This window comes from Ranitomeya imitator, chromosome 3 (assembly GCF_032444005.1).
Source record: "Ranitomeya imitator isolate aRanImi1 chromosome 3, aRanImi1.pri, whole genome shotgun sequence".
Taxonomy (NCBI): Eukaryota; Metazoa; Chordata; class Amphibia; order Anura; family Dendrobatidae; genus Ranitomeya; species Ranitomeya imitator.
Genome location: NC_091284.1, coordinates 353,173,669 through 353,191,908, shown reverse-complemented (window position 1 = coordinate 353,191,908; position 18,240 = coordinate 353,173,669). Strand labels below are relative to the sequence as shown.

The 18,240-nt window shown below is 41.6% G+C and overlaps 1 protein-coding gene across 1 annotated transcript in view; it reads right to left on the bottom strand.

Moving 5' to 3' along the window:
* The window catches only part of TFAP2E (transcription factor AP-2 epsilon), a 35,734-nt gene extending 19,016 nt beyond the window's left edge, over positions 1-16,718 (bottom strand). The window contains exons 1-3 of the mRNA XM_069756832.1: positions 16,524-16,718; positions 14,286-14,729; positions 12,247-12,298 (exon numbers count right to left, since the gene is read on the bottom strand). Of these exons, the coding sequence (XP_069612933.1) occupies positions 12,247-12,298; positions 14,286-14,729; positions 16,524-16,550 (523 nt within the window). The 5' untranslated portion in view covers positions 16,551-16,718. The remainder of the gene's footprint in view (positions 1-12,246; positions 12,299-14,285; positions 14,730-16,523) is intronic.
* Between the last annotated feature and the right edge of the window lie 1,522 nt (positions 16,719-18,240).

The window sequence follows — 18,240 nt, the reverse complement described above, 5'->3', positions numbered from 1 at the left end:
CTGTGTTCCTCTGTGAGCTTAACAGGGCACAGCGTTCTCTTGTCTTAAGTGACTCTGTGAAGTAACAAAGTTCACTTATACCACCATATAGTACCATCAGTTACTAGCAGCGGGTTTTACTCCTGCACGGTGGACCCCGGGTTGCGAACGCACCTATTACTCTATAAATATATATTTGGTGTGTTCCGCCAAACCCTAAAAACTACTCCCTTCAGAGGAGAGCACAAACAAGCTCTAACCAGAGTAGAAAGAGAAGTGGGAGGCCCCGCTGCACAACTGAGCAACAAGACAAGTACATTAGAGTCTGTAGTTTGAGATATCGACGCCTCACAGGTCCTCAACTGGCAGCTTCATTAAATAGTACACGCAAAACGCCAGTGTCAACATCTGCAGTGAAGAGGCGACTCCGGGATGCTGGCCTTCAGGGCAGAGAGGCAAAGAAAAAGCCATATCTGAGACTGGCTAATAAAAGGAAAAGATAAATATGGGCAAAAGAACACAGACATTGGACAGAGGAAGATTGGAAAAAAGTGTTATGGACAGACGAATCCAAGTTTGAGGTGTTTGGATCACACAGAATTTTTGTGAGACGCAGAACAACTGAAAAGATGCTGGAAGAGTGCCTGACGCCATCTGTCAAGCATGGCGGAGGTAATGTGATGGTCTGGGGTTGCTTTGGTGCTGGTAAAGTGGGAGATTTGTACAAGGTAAAAAGAATTTTGAATAAGGAAGGCTATCACTCCATTTTCCAACACCATGCCATACCCTGTGGACAGCGCTTGATCGGAGCCAATTTCATCCTACAACAAGACAAAGACCCAAAGCACACCTCCAAATTATGCAAGAGCTATTTAGGGAAGAAGCAGGCAGCTGGTATTCTATCTGTAATGGAGTGGCCAATGCAGTCACCAGATCTCAACCCCATTGAGCTGTTGTGGGAGCAGCTTGACCGTACGGTGCTCAAAAAGTGCCCATCAAGCCAAACCAGCTTGTGGGAGGGGCTTCTGGAAGCATGGGGCGAAGTTTCTCCAGATTACCTCAGCAAATTAACTGCTAGAATGCCAAAGGTCTGCAATGCTGTAATTGCTGCAAAGGGAGCATTCTTTGACGAAAGCAAAGTTTCAAGGAGAAAATTATTATTTCAAACAAAAATCTTTTTTTTGAACCTTGTCAATGTCTGGACTAGATTTTCAATTCATTTGGCAACTAATTTGATTAATAAAAGTGTGATTTTTCATGGAAAACACAAATTGTCTGGGTGACCCTAAACTTTTGAACGGTAGTGTAGTTACTATCCAGAAGCACTGTCACACTATTCCACGAATTACAGGATTATGTAAGTATAGTAAATTATTACTATGCAAGACGCCAGTAAGTCTCTTTTCACACTGCATTTTGCAGTGTTTGACATTTTAAATGCCTTTAAATGGAATAGTGCAGCAAAAAAAAGGTATACTGACTGCATTATAGCCTGCCCAGGCCAATAGGACATGTGCAGCAGGAGCTTTTGGCATATGGCATGTGGACCCTGCTACACACAAGTAGCCTTAGGGTATATTCACATGTGGCGTAATTGCAGAGTGTTGGCAGGAAAAACGCTGCATACGTGTATTTTGTATGTATTTTTACGTTTGCAGCGATTTTATTTGCATTTTCTTTCCATTTATTTGAATGGATGAAAAACATTGAAAAAACACTGAATTGACAAGCTGTGGTTTAACCAAAAAAGTTCAAATACATAAGAAACAAAATGCATAGCGTGAATGAGATTTGATAAATCTGATTTACGTTGCTGCTACTGTAAAAACGTTGCTTTTTTCTACACAAAACAAAATCACACAGAAAATAATGCAGCAAAATCACTATGTGTGAACATACCCTAACACATTCATTATTTAAAAGATCAACAACAACCAAGGCTCAGGAAACATTGGGCTCCTGCTATTAAGTTTTGGTTTGATTGACTCAAGGAGTATGAAAATGCATAATAAATTATGTTAGAAATCCTTGGTACACTTTATTATCAGACCACTTAGTCCATAAAAGAAAAGCGGTCAGACAGAACTATTTAGAAGTTAACATTCTTCATTCTTAAAGTCCGTTAGGCCAGTCTCACATGTCCAGATAATTCCGGTACCGGAAAAATCGGTACCGGAATTATCCGTGTCCGTGTGTCCGTGTGCTTACCGTGAACATCAGTGTGGCACACGTGCGGCAGCCGTGTGCCGCCCGTGTGCCAACTGGGTACCACACGGACCGTGCAGGAGACAGCGCTACAAGTAAGCGTTGTCCTCTGCATCTGGTGCTGAAGCCACCATTCATATCTTCTCTCCAGCAGCGTTCGCTAGAGAGAAGATATGAAAAATCCTTTTTTTTTTTTCGTGTTTAAAGTAAAGATCCCTGTCCCCACCCCCTGTTACTAAAATACTCACCCGGCTCCCTCAAAGCGTCCTCTCCGCGCCGCATCTTCTCCTGTATGAGCGGTCACGTGGTGCCGCCGATTACAGTCATGAATATGCGGCTCCACCCTTATGGGAGGTGGAGCCGCATATTCATGACTGTAATCGGCGGCACCACGTGACCACTCATACAGGAGAAGCTGGCGCAGAGAGGACGCTGCGAGGGAGCCGGGTGAGTATTTTATTAACAGCGGGCGGGCGCACAGGGGGTGGGAGGGGGCAGGGATCTTTATTTTAAACACGAAAAAAAAAAAAAGGATTTTTCATATCTTCTCACCAGCGAACGCTGCTGGAAAGAAGATATGAATGGCGGCTTCAGCACCACGCTGGGGGGACAGCGCTTACTGTAGCACTTTCTCCTGCACGGCACACGGACTGCACATGGACAGCGTCCGTGTGCGGTACGTGTTTTACACGGACCCATTGACTTTAATGGGTCTGTGTAATCCGTGCGCTCCCACGAACACTGACATGTCTCCGTGTTTTGCACACGGACACACGGTCCGTAAAAACACGCTGACATGTGCAGAGACACATTGATTTCAATGTGTCTACGTGAGTCAGTGTCTCCGGTACGTGAGGAAACTGTCACCTCACGTACCGGAGCCACTGACGTGTGAAACCGGCCTTACACATATAGGTTTTACCACTGACACATTTCAAAGAAAAAAATCTTGTCCTTAGTCATAGTTATCATCAGACAATTCCAGTGACATAAATACATGAAACAGCAGTTTCCTACAATGAATGATCTCATGCGGACAAGTGAGCAAGGATGATGCAAGAACAGTGTGACAAGAAGTAATCTGGGAACTGTCTGACAATGATAGCGCTGTGATCTGGTCACTCCGGGCTCTGAAGCAGCCGCTGACTTATATTAAGGAAACATACTTTCCTTGGATTTGATAAAGAAGAGTTTTCTACAGCATTGTTCTAGGACCAAACTAGCTTTGCTGTCATTGTAGATTTACACTATACATCACACTTGATTCTTTTAGATTGTTCATCATTTGCAAATATTAATCAGGTTTTAAAGGGGTCTCCAGGCGTTTGTAAATACGTATTTGATGTAAGGATTGACAGCTAATGATTGACAGCTATAACTGTACGTATAGCCACGTGGAGACTGTCAATCATCGTGGCTCAGTGGTTAGCACTGCAGCCTTGCAGCGCTGGGATCCTGCGTTAAAATCCTACCAAGGACAACATCTGCAAGGGGTTTGTATGTTCTCCCCGTGTTTGTGTGGGTTTCCTCCCACACTCCATAGTAATACTGACAGGGAATGTATGGGGACAGTGTCTGTTAAACGCTGTGGAATATGGTGGAGCAGTGAGTTATTAGTGAGTAAAATAAATAAATCCCTCGGAAATACCACCCACTGGACTCTTAAGAATAGTGTGAGCAGGGATTTCAATGAGTAAAATAGACGTAATGATAAAACTTTTCCAACAAACATAGTCAAGAGATCCCGTTTAAAGGCCATCCGTCACTAGCATTTTTTGCCACCTAATCTGAGATCCTCATAATTTACAGAATGTCTGATTCCAGCTGTTTGTCATTTACTGGTCTGCTTGCTGTAGTTTTGATAAAATCACAGTTTTATCAACAGGAGTTTATCATTAGGGGACAAGTAAACCTGCTGCTATGTACAGTAGTCCTCTACATTGATGAGCTCTGTATAACCCAGCCCACACCTATCATGGGCAGCTTTCTGCCTATGCACAGAGTACAGAGAGCTGTCAATCAGTGGTGTGGGTGGGGTTATACAGAGCTCAGCATTCAGAGAACTGCTAGATCTGCAGCAGATAGAGCTGAGATTTTATCAACATTACAGCAAGCATCTCAGTAAGTGATATGTCGCTGGAATCAGGGTTTCTGCCACTACATATGCTGCTTCCAAAATGGGTAGCAAAAACCTGGTGTCTGAGGTCTGAGCTTTGTATAAGGCCTCAATGACACTACATTGACCGCGACATGAGGTCATGTGGTGGCCGCCTCCAATTGCTGCAGGCCACAGAGACATTTCCTTTGTAGTGACGTCCCGGAGTCCACAGGTGCGGAGCGGCTGATAGTGAGGGTAGACATAGGACTAAGCATGTCCAGGTTGTCATCCCGTGCTGTATCAGGAGCTATATGCCATGCATTGCTGCTGGACAGTGCAATGTGAATAAGGCGCTATACATGTGTCTAACTGTATACAGAGGAGGAAGGCAATGTTACATGTTTCAGAAGCCTTTTACAATGGCTGTATGTAACACACACCAAATTAGATCATTGCGAGCCCTTATACACAAAGATGAAGTGTCTGCTACATTCTGCAGCATGTCATGCTTCCACGGAGTCTCCGATACATTATCAGCCCTGGAAATGATAGTGTTAACAACCTAAAGTGTTTGATATGTGCTACATACATGCTAGCCACCTTAGGGAGAGACCCAAGTTGGGCTAAATGTAGCGGGACGAAAGAGACCGAAAAGCCCTCTACTTAAAGGAAATACATAGTGGATGCTTTCCTGAAACGGAAAGTACTTGCAAGCAGCATAATACAAAGAATAGCAGCCCTGTGCTGATGAGGGCCTAAAGCCCGAAACACGTGTCCACAGGTAGGAATTGGTTGGCTGTGTAAATTTAGAAACTAATCCGCAGCATTGCACGCTTGGCGATTCCAAGCGCTGTGGATTAGACAGGGGTGGAAAGAGATGATTTGCATAGCTCCGCCTACTGCAAAGGATTCTGGGTAAACCTGCTATTCTTTGTATTATGCTGCTTGCAAGTACTTTCCGTTTCAGGAAAGCATCCACTATGATATGTGCTATGGATTTGCAGTAAACAGCCAATTAGCCAAGAAGCACTGCCTGGCACATTTCCATAGGCTAAGCATTTTAACTCTTTCATTCCTAGACTGTACATTGCAGATGAAATAGTAGGCAGGATTTTCCAATATGCACAGGTAATGGGTGGTACAGGCAGAGCGCTGAGATGCTGCACGTGAGCCTCATTGATCTATATGGCTGAAAATGAGTTTATTTCACATTATTTTGGCAAGTTTAGGTAAGGATGTTGCCATGTTGATTGGTGAAGTGAAGTCTTAGGGTATGTGCACACGTAGAATGGTCCACGGCGGATTTCTCCGCAGTGGATTTGATAAATCTGCAGGGCAAAAACGCTGCGCTTTTGCTGCAGATTTATCACGGCTTTACCGCGTGTTTTTTTTGCGGATTTCACTGCGGTTTTACACCTGCGGTTTTCTATTGGAGCAGGTGTAAAACCGCTGCGGAATCCGCAGAAAGAAGTGACATGCTGCAGAATGTAAACCGCTGCGTTTCCGCGGCATGTGCACAGCGTTTTCTGTTTCCCATAGGTTTACATTGTAATGTAAACTCATGGAAAACTGCTGCGGACCCGCAGCAAAATCCGCAGCGTGTGCACATACCCTTAGTTATTCGGCGCCTCTACATTCCTCATTTAACAATTTAACAGATTAAAGTGGGATACACACAGTTATTAAAGAATGAAAAAAAAAAATGAAGTTATAGAAGCTTTTGTTATTTTTTTTTCACTGACCAAAATATCAATGCTATCTATCGTCTTCACATGCAAATGTTTTCTTAATTGCTATTATATAATATTAGATTGCTAGATGTTAGAAATACGTAAAATGGAAGTCTAACTTAATCCACATTGGTTCCTTTACAGATCTGCTGTAATTTTTACTACCCTTCACTGTCCATTACTTGTGCAGCCCCAAACCATGTCCAAAGTATGGCGCTATCTACTAAAATGAATAGTGGCGCACGTACATTCAGCTCTTACAGTACAGCAGGTGGCACATGCTGGAGGCTTCCAACAGGCCATACATTACATCAGGTGCTACGTGTGCTGCTGTAATTGATAGACCTTGGTCCCAAGAGTTTGGGTAATGTGAGAAATACCTCCCCTTCTCTCTGCTCCACTATATCCATTGCTGCATCTGTCATGGGAGGGCTCGGAATAACGACAGCCACCATGGGGCCAAAAATACGTTAATTCATGTATTAGTGGTTACACTCAGATATAACAGAGGAATGATAAAGTGATTACCTGTACCTGCATTGAGCAGTAGAAAGCGTACCCATGCCATGGCACAATCAAATTACTATTTCTATAAGGCACTAATGCAAAGGACTGTAATATACTGGTAATATATGTCTGGCAGCGAAAACATTAATGTGGACAGACCTATATATTTAACTCATTTAAGTTGAAGTAAAGAGAATACATAAAATAAATGCAAAAAGTCACCTGTGCATTCCTGTAAAGATGCTAGTGTGAATGCCCCCTTAGTAAATGAGACATTGTGTGTGCCCACATTTAACATACAGCTCAGTCTATGAGGAGAGCTATAGGTACAGGACCTGCGCTGTTAACATACAGCACCTCCATGGACAGAGTGCTACATGAATGGTCTTATGCAGAGGTGTCAAACTGCATTCCTCGAGGGCTGCAAACAGGTCATGTTTTCAGGATTTCCTTAGTATTGCACAGGTGATGGAACCATTCTGTGCAGGTGATTAAATTATCACCTGTGCAATGCAAGGAAATCCTGAAAACATGACCTGTTTGCAGCCCTCGAGGAATGCAGTTTGACACCCCTGGTCTTATGGACCATGTTCCTGAAAATCTCACTTTGATTTCAAAAAATCAACCCCACAATATTAAGCCTATTAAGGTACGATCAAGGATCGCGGCGGGTCTAGTAAATAAATAAAAAAGTGTGAAATGATAAAAAGAAGGGAAATATTATAGAGTCTCATAATGTAAGTGAACCAAACTGTTAGCACCAAACAAAACCAGACATGGGCCAAGGCCACGATATGGAAAAACTCAAGTTACACAATAAGCTACAATAAAAAAAAAACCCTTCTCATCCTATCTATAATAAAACCCTCAAAGAATAAATCATTTAGTATAATGTAATGCTTAGCTACACCCGAGAGCGTTTCTGAAGTATATTGACATGGACTATTGGGCAACTTTATCCCATGGTCCAACTGTGATGTGCAGGTACGGACTGGGACTGAAATTCAGCCCTGGCATTTGAAATCACACAGGCCCATGCCGTCATTGTCCCCAATCACCAGATGGGATATATTACTAATATTACCCTGGATAGAAGAAAACAAGATTTACTACAAGACCAATATTTCTAATGATACCCATAGCCTGCTGGGGTAAGTGACAGAGTCAGCGACGTTGTGCTTCATCACAACTCTTAGCAGTTTGGGTATCTTGAGAAACCGATTCTGTTAACAACGTAGAAGACAAGGCAGCCCACAATCAGACAGGCCCTTCTGGCATTTGCCAGAATTGCCAGATGGCCAGTCCGGCCCTGGTGATGTGTAAACACAGAACAATGCCCCTTCTCTCCATAACATAATAATAATAACCTATGCATTTATCACACCAGTGACATGCCAATGAAGCAGCTCCCAGTGACAGAGAGCAAGAGTAAATGGACATGTGGTCCCATGATTACTGCATACTGCTCTGGGTAGCCAGCTAAAGCATATCCATAAACTGCCAGATAATATGTGGCTACAGACACGTCAGCTTTGTCACATTGTAAGCCCTTCATTGAGACGTTATCTGTATCAAAGTGCCCTGATGTCTGCCCAGCACACAAATCCCTCTCTGCTCCTGATAATTACTTCCAGATCCATAAACCAATTAAACACTTTATAAAGTCTCCCAAATATATACACAGCTTGTCTCTGTGGCTCCATTTACATTCCATGTACAATGTATGTGCCTAGTTATATTGGTGTACATGTACCACATACCCCGAACCCATGCGTTATCCTTTAGCCATTAATAAGTAAGTACCCCTACATCTTTATGTGTGAATACCAAAATCTATATACCTAAATCTCTCTTGCTTCTGAAACCAGGCAGATAATAATAATAATAATAATAATTTTTATTTATATAGCGCCAACATATTCCGCAGCGCTTTACAAATTATAGAGGGGACTTGTACATACAATAGACATTACAGCATAACAGAAATACAGTTCAAAACAGATACCAAGAGGAGTGAGGGCCCTGCTCGTAAGCTTACAAACTATGAGGAAAAGGGGAGACACGAGAGGTGGATGGTAACAATTGCTATAGTTATTCGGACCAGCCATAGTGTAAGGCTTGGGTGTTCATGTAAAGCTGCATGAACCAGTTAATTAATTTTTTTTTTTTTTTTTTTTTTAATATAGGCCACACAGGGATCGTTAGGTTAATGCATTGAGGCGGTAGGCCAGTCTGAACAAATGAGTTTTTAGGGCACGCTTAAAACTGTGGGGATTGGGGATTAATCGTATTATCCTAGGTAGTGCATTCCAAAGAATCGGCGCAGCACGTGTAAAGTCTTGGAGACGGGAGTGGGAGGTTCTGATTATTGAGGATGCTAACCTGAGGTCATCAGCGGAGCGGAGGGCACGGGTAGGGTGGTAGACTGAGACCAGAGAGGAGATGTAGGGTGGTGCTGAGCCATGGAGTGCTTTGTGGATGAGGGTAGTAGTTTTGTACTGGATTCTTGAGTGGATGGGTAACCAGTGTAATGACTGGCACAAGGTAGAGGCATCGGTGTAACGGTTGGTGAGGAATATGATCCTGGCAGCAGCATTCAGGACAGATTGGAGCGGGGAGAGTTTGGTAAGAGGGAGGCCGATTAGTAGAGAGTTACAATAGTCCAGACGAGAATGAATAAGTGAAACAGTAAGAGTTTTTGCAGAGTCGAAAGTAAGAAAAGGGCGAATTCTAGAAATGTTTTTGAGATGCAGGTAAGAAGAGCGAGCCAGTGATCGGATGTGGGGGGTGAATGAAAGGTCAGAATCAAGGATGACCCCAAGGCAGCGGGCATGTTGCTTTGGAGTAATGGTGGAACCGCACACGGAGATGGCAATGTCAGGCAAAGGTAGGTTAGTAGAGGGAGAAAACACGAGGAGTTCAGTTTTTGACAGGTTTAGTTTCAGATAGAGGGAGGACATGATGCTAGAGACAGCGGTAAGACAATCACTGGTGTTTTCTAATAAGGTAGGCGTGAGATCAGGAGAAGAAGTGTATAGTTGGGTGTCGTCAGCATAGAGATGGTACTGGAAGCCAAATCTACTGATTGTTTGTCCAATAGGGGCAGTATACAAAGAGAAGAGGAGGGGGCCTAGGACTGATCCTTGAGGAACCCCAACAGTAAGGGGAAGGTGAGAGGAGGAGGAACCAGCGAAACATACAGTGAAGGATCGGTCAGAGAGATAGGAGGAGAACCAGGAGAGAACGGTGTCCTTGAGGCCGATGGAGCGGAGCATAGTGAGGAGGAGCTGATGATCCACAGTGTCAAATGCTGCAGAGAGATCCAAGAGGATTAGCATGGAGTAGTGACCATTAGATTTAGCTGTTAGTAGGTCATTAGAGACTTTAGTGAGGGCAGTTTCAGTAGAGTGTAAAGAGCGGAAACCAGATTGAAGAGGGTCGAGAAGAGAGTTATCTGATCAGATATATTTGATTTCCTTATATTTTACCACCAAAAACCACTAGAGCACATAAGCCATGCCTATTGTAGCGCAGCGAGGCCAATATTAGCAGATGTTAGTCTACGAACCTGTACACATATGGGGTTCAAACTGTGCCAGCCAAGAATGATTCTGAAATTGTTTTTGGCCCACACCATGAAACCCAACCTATTAACTAGACTTGTAAGTTCCCTGGCACAAAGCACAGCGAAAGTACGGTTCTGACTGCTCCAGGCCTATAGTCCTAGATAACAATTAAGAATTCCAGAGAATTCGGATCAATGCTGGAATTACATGTAGTGGTACAAATGAATGGCCGGAATTTTCTGCCTTGGCAAATCAAGGGTTAAACAGCCAAGAAGAACAGCCATTTTCCTAGGCTTTCCTAATCAGCTCTCTGGAAGTCCTTAGTTGTGACATTGTTAGTGGTTTATGAGGCAGTAAATGCAGGGGAACAGAAAGGAGGATTTGGGGATATGAGACTGGTCTCCCGTAATTAGTTTTAATAGGAAAATCCGGGACTCTGTGAGAGACCGGAGGTTTGATCATAAGGCTGGGCAGGAAATTGGAGCAGACAGTACAGATTGGAAAAGTATTCCCCAAAATCTTGAGCCTGTAAGCACACAACAGGGGAATGATGCAGGGATGAATATCTGCCACTGTTGCACTCTACATGTCTTGGCATTTCAGTGTAAAGTCCAGTCCTTAATCATTTACATGCACATAGCTTCAAGAAACAAATGTGCAGAACAGGAAGGATGGATTTTAGGTCATTCCGGACATGGGCATTTTCCATTCTCAAAAATAAACATATTTACTTTCTACTATATTCTCCTACACTGTAGGTAGAAACAAGCTAGGTCATTGATCAACATGAGCTCTCCAAAATCAAACATGGTAAATACATCAAAATATTTGTAAATGCATCAAAAGACTTGATACATATCGCAACATATGAATCAACAAAAATATAAATGTGTCATTAAATATTGGCAAATGCACAAAAAAGCCAAGAATCACTTTGTGCAGTCAGAGGGTGCGATTGTAATGTAAACAAATGTGAAGAAGGAATACCATACGTTTTCTGTTAATAAAAGATAACTTTAATCTCTGAAATTGTATATAAAAATAAATTAAATAGTAAATAGATTTTTTTTAAAAATGCCATATGAAATAATGCAACTGCAGTATGGGAATGGAGGATCTCATGAAGCTAGAGGAACTGTTCCAAAAATAAAGAAAGGAATATAAATGCAATTGCGGGATTATTTGAGATTGGAGATATATTTTGAAAACGCTAAATAAATGATTCTAAAGACAGATTTAGGACTTTAGCATGTTAATCAGGAATATAGATATTATATTTAAATGTAATAATCCAAGTAATGTGGTGCATTTACAAAAGTCCTACATTGAGCATTACAGATCTGATTCAACTTCTATGGATTTCCCTATAAAATAAAGACTTACTAGAACATATTTTAATATTTATGCTGAAGAAATCTGCAAACCTTTATAATTATTACTGACCTAAAGACTGAAAATGATATACAAAGGGGATAGGGAAAAAAACTAGTTATCCCATATCTCACCATTTATAGAAGAGTCAGTGTATATAATAAAACTTAGCAAAAATATGAATATGTTACTTTTTTTTATAATTGATGCAAGTATCAAAGATAATGTGAGAAGCAGAATATTATGAAGAAAATGGGATTTAAGATGTCTGTGTGGGCAATTATTGACATTAAGGGAAATTATTGTATGCTGCCAGTAATGAAGTCTAGATGCAATGCTTACATTATCTGTGAGATTAATATAAACTACAATTCAATTATTCTCAACAATATTTTGCAAAAGGTAATTGTAGAAAACTATTACATTAGAATTAATGAACCATTAATTACATGCGTTACTAATATTATAAAATATGATAAAACCTAAATAAACAATACAAAATATAAAATGACTGAAACTAATAGTACTCTACTAGTACTTCTACAAATTAATAATAATATTGTTTTCTTACGTATAAATACAGGGTTAGGGAAACTGCTAGAATTAGCTATAGGCATCTAGCAGAGTGACACATTCATTTCACATCTAAAACTACATTTTGCATGTGTAATAAAAAAGCTTTTTTTTTCATATTTTTATATGAAGTATCAGCCAAGATCTGCCTTTATAACATAGTGGAACATTACATACTCTCATAGGTCAGCTCTGGTGATACAAGAACAAGACTTACCTTTTTTGATGACAGACTGGTCCATTAAACTGACACCTGAATCATCCAAGACCTGGTTAATAGGGATACAGCAGACATGTAAATATATAGGGACATAATATTAGCAGTATATGTAAATAAAAAAATACATGAAGGACAACTAGGTGACAATATATGGCTATACATGCAGTGCCTGGCAAGTAAAAATGACACATTATTGTGGATTACTCCTGTAACCATTTTCTATTAAAATAATAATTAATTATTAATATTAATTAATATAGTAAACTAATTATCTGTCTGTAAGGAGAAAAGCACAATATCCGAGGTACTGTTGGTCCTATGCAGCTCTGATGCTTCTCTGCATGTGTTGAGCTTTAAAGAACAATTATCCATTTTTAATACTATTGTAAGATTGGTTTTATTATATATGCAGCCGATTCTTCCCTATCACCCCTTCTTCCTAAATATGTCTTGGAAAAAAAATTGGGGACTGTCAGCATTTACCACATTAATCTCCATTCATAAAATAGGATATACTTATTGATAAAGTTTTAATAATTTAATTCTAGTGAAGAAAACATAAGAGTAAGGGATAAAAATATACACTTTGTTGCTAGCCTTATGTTTTAATACTAGGTGTAAATGACAGCTACATTCATTGGAAAAAAAAATATTAATAGTGTTTATCATTTATTTGTATATGATCTGACACTATTTATAGAGATCATTTCAAGCCATTTCTACTGTTACTAGAACTCATCTTTCATCCACATGAGAAATGTCTGATCAATTCTCCATTATGGCCATAAAGTCTCAGACTGATCATCTAGAAACAAACATTAATATCACATCACAAACTGTCCATTACTCTCATCATTCTCTCTCTCTCTCTCTCTATTCCATATCTTCATTATCTCTCACATATTTATGTAAAAGTTACTTTTTATTTTAGTTTTGATACATTTTGGGCAAAGCAATAATTACATCTTTTCAACATAGAAAAATATTAGATCGTTTCTCTAGAATTTCCAATTGTCTACTGCAGTTTAAGTAACAAATATCGTTAAAGAAATTATATAAAGAAAAAAATGTGTTCATCCAACACAGGCAGCTAAAACCAGCAGAATGTCCTCCATAGCTCACAATCAGCATATGAACGACTTTAGTGACATTGTAACTTAACCAAATCATAGAGGAAAACAAATCAAAATAACATACATCGAATTTATATTTACAATGTGTGATACGCGTTGTTACAAGATTGTAGAATTCATCAGTAAATAAATACATTCATAAATTAATAAATAAATCCTGTATGAAATATATAATCATGTATGAAATTATATATCTATCTATATATATATACAGTGTATATATATATATATATACAGTGTATATATATATATATATATATATATATATATATATATATATATATATATATATATATATATATATATATATATATATATTGGAAACTACTGGTAAATATAGGTCGAATATGAGCTGAGATTAATTGTCGCATGAACTGTCGGCACATTTGTGGTGTACAAGTTTACTGTTCAGGTTATCACTGAATAAGTAAGTAAACCGCGTGTGTTTGTGTGTGTGAATTCCTTTTATAGAGCACAATGGTGTGTAAATCATTATATTTATTTCATTTCCTTGTTTAAATAAGGAAACTTTGTTAATTTCGTTGAACTCTGCCCCAGGGGCTTAGCATGAAAGTGAATTGAGGCAAATGCCAACAAATGGTTAAACAATTTTCAGCCAATTCCCTGAGCGATCAGATGATGCCAGAGCCGAGGAGGATGGCGGCGATAGTGCACCTTCCCGTCCACAGAGGACACCACACACAGCAGGCACACGCGTGTAATGGAGAAATTCACACAGTGCGTCCCACCCCATGCGGCATCCCATTACTAGTGGGCACAGCCCTGGGCGGCAGGACATGCGACATTTAGCGCTGCCTCAGCAGATGGAGGGAGATAACATGGTGGCACGGACCTCATTATTGGTGCTGAGTGGATGATACTGGATTTCCATGCCAGCCTTACCTGCATGTCTTCTATGCTGTGGTGTGACAGAGCGTGTATGGACAGGGCATTCTCTGCCAGGCTGTGCCCATCTCCCAGCCCGGGCAGTAGACGGTGAACCCCCCCATAGTCTCTTCGAGGGTCCAGGCTGAGCCCCCTGTGTGCCTGAGAAAGCAGCCCTGCGTCTTCCTGGCGACTTCTCTGCGTGTGCCATGCCTGCTGCTGGTGCTGGTGGATGGGGTTTATGCCGGCGTAGGGGTCTCCCAGATGGGGGTATCCAGGCTCCTGGCTTTGGGAGTAAGATAAGGGAGGCTGGGGGTACGGGGGAGGGAAGTATGGGGGCTGGAAATCTGATGCTGGAGTGTGACAGAGCGGGGGAGCCGAGGAGTAAGCCCCCTGGTTCAGCGAGGACAGCTGGGAAAGCCTGGCACTGCTGGCAGCTCCATTCAGGGCATCAGAGCGCTCCTGGAAAAGAGGAACAGAGGATTACTGCAGCGGTTCTGGGACACAGAGGATTATAGCAGCGGTCCTGGGGCACAGAGGATTATAGCAGCGGTACTGGGACACAGAGGATTATAGCAGCGGTACTGGGACACAGAGGATTATAGCAGCGGTACTGGGACACAGAGGATTATAGCAGCGGTACAGAGGATTATAGCAGCGGTACTGAGGTACAGAGGATTATAGCAGCGGTACTGGGACACAGAGGATTATAGCAGCGGTACTGAGGTACAGAGGATTATAGCAGCGGTACAGAGGATTATAGCAGCGGTACTGAGGTACAGAGGATTATAGCAGCGGTACTGAGGTACAGAGGATTATAGCAGCGGTCCTGGGACACAGAAGGTTACAGCAGCGGTACTGGGACACAGAAGATTATAGCAGCGGTCCTGGGACACAGAGGATTATAGCAGCGGTACTGGGACACAGAGGATTATAGCAGCGGTACTGGGACACAGAGGATTATAGCAGCGGTACTGGGACACAGAGGATTATAGCAGCGGTACTGGGACACAGAGGATTATAGCAGCGGTCCTGGGACACAGAGGATTATAGCAGCGGTACTGGGACACAGAGGATTATAGCAGCGGTACTGGGACACAGAGGATTATAGCAGCGGTACTGGGACACAGAGGATTATAGCAGCGGTACTGGGACACAGAGGATTATAGCAGCGGTACTGGGACACAGAGGATTATAGCAGCGGTCCTGGGACACAGAGGATTATAGCAGCGGTACTGGGACACAGAGGATTATAGCAGCGGTACTGGGACACAGAGGATTATAGCAGCGGTACTGGGACACAGAGGATTATAGCAGCGGTACTGGGACACAGAGGATTATAGCAGCGGTACTGGGGCGGTAGCTGACACTTCAATCACTGCTAGGACCGATATGTGCTGTACAGGGGTCGTCTGGGCCACGTCTGCTGGTGCCAGAGCCCATCAATGTCTGATCACTGCCAGCCCCTGCCATACAGTGCCCAGACTGACCACAGAGGCACAGCACCCAGAAGTCTAGCACCTGGGCACCTCTGACCTGCTAGCTTTAGGAAAGGGACCCAACAGCCATCCACCTGTCTGTCTGTCTATCTATTTATTATCTATCTATCTGTCTATCTATCTATTTATTATCTATCTATTTATTATCTATCTATTTATTATCTATCTATCTATCATTTCTCTATTATCTATATACTATCTATTATGTATCTATCTATCATCCATCTATCTCATATCCATCTATCTATTATCTATCTATTTATTATCTATCTATATCTATCTATCTATATCTATCTATCATCTATCTATCTATCTATCATCTATCTATCTATCTATTATCTATCTATTTATTATCTATCTATATCTATCTATCTATCTATCATCTATCTATTTATTATCTATCTATATCTATCTATCTATCTATCTATCTATCATCTATCTATCTATTATCTATCTATCTATCTATCTATCTATTTATTATCTATCTATATCTATCTATCTATCTATATATCTATCTATCTATCATCTATCTATTTATTATCTATCTATATCTATCTATCTATCTATCTATCTATCTATCATCTATCTATCTATCTATCTATCTATCTATCTATCATCTATCTATCTATTATCTCTCTCTCTCCCCATCCACCCACCCACCCACCCATCCTTCCTTCCCTTTCCCCACTCACCCACAATCTGGTGAGCTTGTCTCTAGGAGTTGCTAGAAGTAGAGGGGCAGCTGCCCACTACTCACCATGGCAGAATACGCGTGGACCAACATGTGGGCAGCGAGTTGTCAGCAGGCCCCGCAGAGAATTAGGAAGAATGCGCCGAATGTGCCACAGTCCCTGATGCTCAGAGCCAAGGAGCTGTATCCATAGGGAAGAGTCCGGCAGAAAGCGGCCCAGCAGCTCCGGAGTCTTCGTGCTCCTCTGCCCTCTCCTCCTCTGAGCCTGAGGCATCTCCATACACTCCAGATATAGACGCGGGAGCGCGCCGGGGGGTCAGGAGCGCGCATTAAAGAGACAGCTCGCCTGCTGACTGCGACTATGGAATCAGAAAACACATCTGTATTCACTGGTAAGTGGCTCTGTGCAAAAGGCAAGTGAATCATTAACCCTTTGATCTACTGTAAAGAGATTGGGAATTACAATTATGAGTATTATTTACTATTTTTGCTACTATGTATAATTTTTTATTCATTTATCTCACTTATATAGCACCATGATATTTCCCAGCGCTTTCCAGACATTATCCCCATTGGGGCTCACAACCTACATAGATCACTGCTATATTATCTCTTTGTATTACCAGTAAGCATTGTTATTATTGACTATGAGGATTATCATTACCACTACACATTACCAGCACTGAAACATAATACTACCATCCTGTGCAGGCGGTGCACTGCCCTGATCACTGGAGAAGGCACAATGGCACCTCTTGGTGTAGACCTATGGACAGAAGGCTCCATTACCTCTCCAGGGTGTGAGGCTGGACCCAGTGGGAGAACAGACATCCTCTGAATCACAAGCACAAGCCATCCCGGAGTTCCTGTAAATGTGGCTGGGACCTGGACACACATGTAAGCCAGTCCATACAAAGGGAGCAGCTACTGAAAGTCTCTGATTGTGGAGCTACTCAGGGATGATGGACACATAACCTCTCACCCTACAGCTCTGCACCAAAAACAGGACCTCGGGCCAAGTCAGAAATGAGCACAGAACTATCTCTATTCTGCTTTGTTTTCTATGCCATGCTTTGTGCCTTGGGCACAAAGCATGGCATATTCTCCTTTAGGCCTCATTCAGACGTCAGTGATTATCTGATTTCCATCAGAATTTGGTCATTGTGTCAGTTTTTACCATCAGAGTTCGGTCAGAGCGCAATCAGTTTTTCTTGTATGCAAAAAAAAAAAAAAGAGGTTTCTGGAGTCTCTCCAATCAGTCAGTGAAAAACAGACAGCACACAGATGGCTGCTCATTTTTTATGGACCCATAGACTTGTTTTGGTGAGTTTGGATCTAAATCGGACATGTCTCCCTGATTTTATCCAGACCACTTTGCCTACAAAAATATATGGACATGTGGACAACTATAAAATCTGCGAGTTATATACATGAAAAAAAAAACGGATTGAACTCCTACACGAAAAATTGTCATCTGGTAACACTAGGCAGTTACATAATGTATCACTTGATAGTCTCCAGTGTGACCGTGAGATGCCAGAGGGAAAGTGGTTTGCTATAGTATGATTCCCATGCATCCTACATGCCAGTTGTTGTGTTGGACCCTTTAAGAAGCTGGATCAGAAAACGCAGCATTTTGCATTTTTCTAGGTACCACTTTTGCAATAGAACTTAATGTAACATTCGCCATCGGTGGAGTCACATAAAAACTGATATATGGTCTAGGTACATGGAAATCCAGCCTGATGATAGACAAAATCCAACTCCGATAATAACACACAAA